Genomic DNA, 5,774 nt, shown 5'->3' with positions numbered 1-5,774 from the left:
CCATAGGTGTACATATGTCCCCTCCTTTGAGTTTCCCTCTCACCTCCCGCCCATTCCCACCACTCTTGGTTATTAATCACCAAATACTATTTTTAAAACTACTTACTCTACCATGAAACAGTTGTCTAAAGGTCTACTGAAATGAGAACCAAACTTGGATTTGCTCAGCTGCTAAATGAGTGCTGTTAACTGACCTCACACATCACTCAGTGTAACCTTTCAAGGTTTCTTGTGATTTTATACACCATTTATTAACTACTTCTGTAAAGTTTCCATAGAGCAACATCTTGACATTAAACAGCCACAGAGATGAAGAACCAAAAGGAAAACTACTCAGAACCGAGTCTGGTTAAGGATACCAGGAGACAGCATATGAGAGGTAAGATGGTGAAAAGATCAGTTTTAGCAGCTGAGCAGGAGAAAACGTACATGCAATTAAACTTTCAAAATGCCTTTTGTTATGTCAATGGAATGACAGGAACTACCACTGCAAGTGTAAAGCATTTACCCGCTTACGTGTTTTTATTAATGAGGCTTAGAGCTGGAGTTTGCAATACAATATTCTAATATGACATCTGTGCTGCGCTGTGCTTAGTCGCTCATTTGTGTCCGTCTATTTGCAACCGCATGGACTGCAGCCCGCCAGGCTCCTCTGTCCATGGGGATTCTCCAGGCATGAATACTGGAGAAGGTTGCCATGCCCTCCTGTAGGACTGCCTACCCAGGCATTGCTGTAATTTGTAGTCTTTGATCTACAACTCATGAAGCCTTATATTTGCTGAAAAAGGAATGGTATATTCTGAGAAGAGGATTGCAATGGCAGATATTGTTTTGGGGTCCAAGCTGGTGCCTTTGAATTCTCACGGATGTGGGATCTTTTGTTCTTCTAAAATAACTGTCTCCATCACTCCTTTCTCAGTGTTTCCTTTTCTCTCCCTGCAGATTCACCATCAGCTCGAGAGAAGCTCATTGTTGTGATCCTGGGAATCATCTGTTTTGTCTTGATGTATACGATAGTGAGAGTGGTAACTTTTATTCCACGTAAGTCAAGTTTTGAAAGATTATAATTGAACCTTTCATTTTAATGATCATCAGTGCCTCTAAAATTTCATATTATTATGGAATAGAACTCGTATTTTAATGTGTGCATTTAGCCTAAGTATTGAATGGTTATTCTGAGTTAAGCAAAGTATAAATTAAAGAATGACTGTAGGGAAAACTAAATATATACATAGATATTTTCTGATTTCATAACTCAAAGATATACTTTAAGAAACTGAAACACCTTATTGAGAAAACCAAATTAATTATTTTTTTTCTTTTTTTTTTTTCCAAATTAATTCTTGAGATTGCTTGAACCAAGTATTGTAAGAGGTGGTGAGTCTTTTCTCTAAGATTTTCGAAATATACACCCCTCAGTCTTCGTTACCTCATTAATTATTCTTAAAGCAATATTTTCCAGATCATCCTAAATCCTAAAAACACCATGTTTACACTAAAAACTAAAATTTTTATGATTTATTTAGATCAATGTAAATATTTTAAAATATTACTTCCATTTTTTTCTAGGTACCCAAATATCAGAACAGAATAAGTCCTCTCTGGTAACAAAGCTCCATAAAGGTACATAATGATTTCAAACTTCTATTATAAATATAGTTTGTATTTTGCCTCTCTCTTAGGCTAGTGAAAATAGAAGTAGATTTGGGGATAAAACATAAATTATAAAATCAAGCAACAATATTCCTAAATAATGATTACAGGAGAGTCTTTCTTCCTATGCAACAATATGATCACCATATCCAATGTTGGCAACTGGCTCTAATTTCCTCCTGCTATAATATGATAAGAGACAAAAAATTTTGCTATTCTAAAATGGAAGTTTCATGTCTTGATTTTCAGGACTTGTAAATAGTAGATATTTCTATGTGTTTGCTTTATATGGGGACATAAATTGGGATATGAGAGATGGACCCTCTCTATGAATGTATGAATGAGATTTGTTTTATATGTACCAGCCTTGAGGTTGCATAGATATGTTATTTTATCCATATATGTGTGTATGCATACATATGTTTACATCTATGCATATGTGTAAGTTAATTTTTATTTTTCAAATTCAAATTGCCTTTGAATAGTAATTCATAATCTTTCTCCAGAATTTCATTGTGGTTGTTGTCCAAAGGAGTGGTTTACATATTCCAACAATTGTTATTCTATTAGTTTGGAAAAAGAAACATTGAATGGGAGTTTGATGTCCTGCACTACTAAGAATTCTACTCTGCTTTACATAGATAGTGAAGAGGAAATGGTAAGATATTAAGTGTTTCCAACACTTTATTAAAGGCTTGATTCAGTCAATATTATATTTGTTAGAATTCAAGTGTGTTTTTGTACATATTTGTAGTTTGCTTATTTTAAGATCTGTTAATATTCCATTAAACAATGGAATATGACTTTATGATACTTTATTTTCATTTTAAAACCATTAATGCACGTTTGGTAATTTCCAGTTCTTCTGCTCCTTGTTAGCATGATGGATCACCTTGTAAGGCTCACCTGTGTTACCTACGGGATTCTCTCAGCACAGGAGGAATGGTTTACCTGTGCCACCTCCAACAGTTAGGTTAGGTATTGGGTGTTGGGAAGTAAGAGGCCTAGGTCACTTTCATCTGATGGTGGGGAGGATACAGTTCAGTTCAGTCGCTCAGTCGTGTCTGACTCTTTGCGACCCCATGAACCTCAGCATGCCAAGCCTCCCTGTCCATCACCAACTCCCGGAGTCCACCCAAACCCATGTCCATTGTGTCGGTGATGCCATCCAGCCATCTCATCCTCTGTCGTCCCCTATACAAGATGCCGTGATTATTGTTACTGCACCTCCCACCCTGTTCTCTCATCATGCAGAAGAGATTAGAGATTACAGAGGATTAGGGCTGCTGGATACTCTCAGACCTCTTTCACTTTTCTCCTCCCACCATGCAGGGTTCTCCTTTCTTGTGTCTTGCATTAGTTCCCGTGTCTACAGTTCAACTGAGCAGGGAGTAACAGAGAGAAATGATTCTCTGACCCCTTGTCTCGTCCACTGGATTCCACAGAAATAGATTGCTTTGGGGTTTATCTAGTCAAAGAATGGTGTCAAACTCAGAAAACCAAATATTTGGCTCTCATGTCACTTATTTTCTCGATTTCATTCCCTTAATTTTCTTCTAAAACTGAGGAACATATAGTAGTAGAGAAATGCAATGAGATACTCACAGTATCCAGAAAAAAGAACATCACAGAAACTTAAAACTTATTAAAGGCTTGTTATGTTAGTTTTGCCATGAGTAAAAAATAAATTACATAAATCAGAATTTTCCTTACTGCACACGTATTCAATTACTCCACCTTCTTATCCCTCAGGCTTAATGTTAGATACAATTCACAGTTGTCAATATCCCCAAGTTGGTATACTACGTGTCTTCTTTTGAGGGGTCTGTACAACTAATCAATGTCTTTGTAAATACTCCCTTTATTAAATGGTCCTCAAAAAAAAATAAAAAAGAGAGATTTTCCTTATTAACATTAGAAAACAGTGAAACTGATAAGTATAAATGTGAACTAGTTTTGAATCAAAAGTACAGACATGGTTAATATTTATGGCAATATTAAATATTCCACCTGGCAACTTTTATGATTTTAGTATTACATTTAGAATTTAACATGCTTATTCTATTCAAAGAACTAAGTTCAGTTCAGTTCAGTCACTCTGTCATGTCCAACTCTGAAACCCCATGGACTGCAGCACGCCAGGCTTCCCTGTCCATCACCAACTCTCGGAGCTTGCTCAAACTCATGTCCATTGAGTCTGCCATCCAATCATCTCATCCTCTGTTGTCCCCTTCTCCTCCTGCCTTCAATCTTTCCCAGCTTCAGGTCTTTTCTAATGAGTCAGTTCTTCACAGCAGGTGACCAAAGTATTGGAGTTTCAGCTTCAGCATCAGTCCTTCCAGTGAATACTCAGGACTGATTTCCTTTAGGATTGACTGGTTTTGATCTCTTTGCAGTCCAAGGGACTCTCAAGAGCCTTCTTCAACACCACAGATCAAAAGCATCAGTTGTTCAGCGCTCAGCTTTCCTTATGGTTCAACTCTCACATCCATATATGACTACTGGAAAAATCATAGCTTTGACTAGATGGACCTTTGTCGGCAATGTCTCTGCTTTTAATATACTGTCTAGGTTGGTCATAGCTTTTCTTCCAAGGAGCAAGTGTCTTTTAATTTCAGGGCTGCAGTCACTATCTGCAGTGATTTTGGAGGCCAAGAAATTAAGTCTGTAACCGTTTCCATTGTTTCCCCGTCTATTTACCATGAAGTGATAGGACCAGATGCCATGATCTTAGTTTTTCAAATGTTGAGTTTCAAGACAGCTTTTTCACTCTTCTGTTTCACTTTCATCAAGAGGCTATTCAGTTCCTCTTTGCTTTCTGCCATAAGCATGGTGTCATCTGCATATATGAGGTTATTGAGATTTCTCCTGGCAATCTTGATTCCAGCTTGTGCTTCATCCAGCTTGCTGTTTCGTATGATGTACTCTGCATAGAAGTCAAATAAGCAGGGTGACAATATACAGCCTGATGTACTCCTTTCCCAATTTGGAACCAGTCCATTGTTCCATGTCTGATTCTAACTGTCGCTTCTTGACCTGCATACAGATTTCTCAGGAGGCAGGTAAAGCAGATGAGAAATACCAATTTCTCTGGTATTCCAATCTCTTTAAGAATTTTCCACAGTTGTGATTCACACAGTCCAGGGCTTTGGTATAGTCAACTTTTATGTATTATAGTGTTAGATGTAAAATCTAACATACTCATTTTGTTCAAAGAACTAAAGATCCTAAGAAAGAATGCATCCTTTAACTTGCATTTTAACAATTAATAAAAATCTTTCATGATGATATTTAAGCGAAAATTCTTTATTTTGGTCTAGAAATTTCTGACGTCCCTGCCAACTATATCATGGATTCCAGTCTTTCGTGAAGGTCGTGGTCATGCATGGAAGTGGCGAAATGGTTCAATTTTCAAACTAAAGTAAGATTTTTAAATGAACGCTATATAAAGGAGGAAAAATACAGAAAAAAATATTAATAATATGAACACATTTGTTTTCATTGAATTATAGAAAGCTGAAGAAGATGTTGAAAGTTAATAAAATGTTGATATAAATGTTCAAAAATAGGTTTCTCTGTAGCCCATTTTCCTAATAACAAACTCTTACTGAAATTTTATTAAAAACACCATTACCCATTTTCAAAATGTCTTTTATTACAGTTACATAGAAATACTATTGTTTCATGAGTTGCCTTCATAGAATATAACAAAATTATGCATTTTTTTCATAACAGGATAACAGACCATACACCTGGTGAACGTAACTGTGCTATACTATCCTCGAGGGGCATAAAAGCAGAAAGCTGTCAGATTCCAAACACATATAATTGCAAGCATAAGCTTGAGAATTAAAAAGTGAGTTTGGATGCTGTTGAGTAATTTTATTTTTATGAAAAGGAAATAATGTTATGATTATATAAATTTTGAAATGAATTATGTTATTTGTTCTAATAAGGTTTCAAAAACCATTGAAAGAAAACATCAAAATTCTGTAAATTCCATTAATAAAAATTTCTTCAATAGATTCCTTCAATAAAAATTCAAAATAAAAATAAAAATTCAAAAACATTCCTTCAATAAAAAATAAATAAATAAATAAAAATAAAGAAAATTAAAAGAA

The 5,774-nt window shown here is 35.5% G+C and overlaps 1 protein-coding gene across 1 annotated transcript; it reads left to right on the top strand.

Moving 5' to 3' along the window:
- Positions 1–309: 309 nt before the first annotated feature.
- Positions 310–5,506, top strand: LOC128048624 (NKG2-A/NKG2-B type II integral membrane protein-like). Its single transcript, XM_052641046.1, has 6 exons — positions 310–379; positions 943–1,041; positions 1,570–1,623; positions 2,160–2,311; positions 4,974–5,074; positions 5,389–5,506. The coding sequence occupies exons 1-6, from the start codon at positions 310–312 to the stop codon at positions 5,504–5,506; spliced, it is 594 nt and encodes a 197-aa protein (XP_052497006.1).
- The last annotated feature ends 268 nt before the right edge of the window (positions 5,507–5,774 follow it).

The sequence above is a fragment of the Budorcas taxicolor genome, chromosome 5 (assembly GCF_023091745.1).
Source record: "Budorcas taxicolor isolate Tak-1 chromosome 5, Takin1.1, whole genome shotgun sequence".
NCBI lineage: Eukaryota > Metazoa > Chordata > Mammalia > Artiodactyla > Bovidae > Budorcas > Budorcas taxicolor.
Note: the sequence above shows the minus strand (reverse complement) of the source record. Positions and strands in the feature narration are given on the sequence as shown.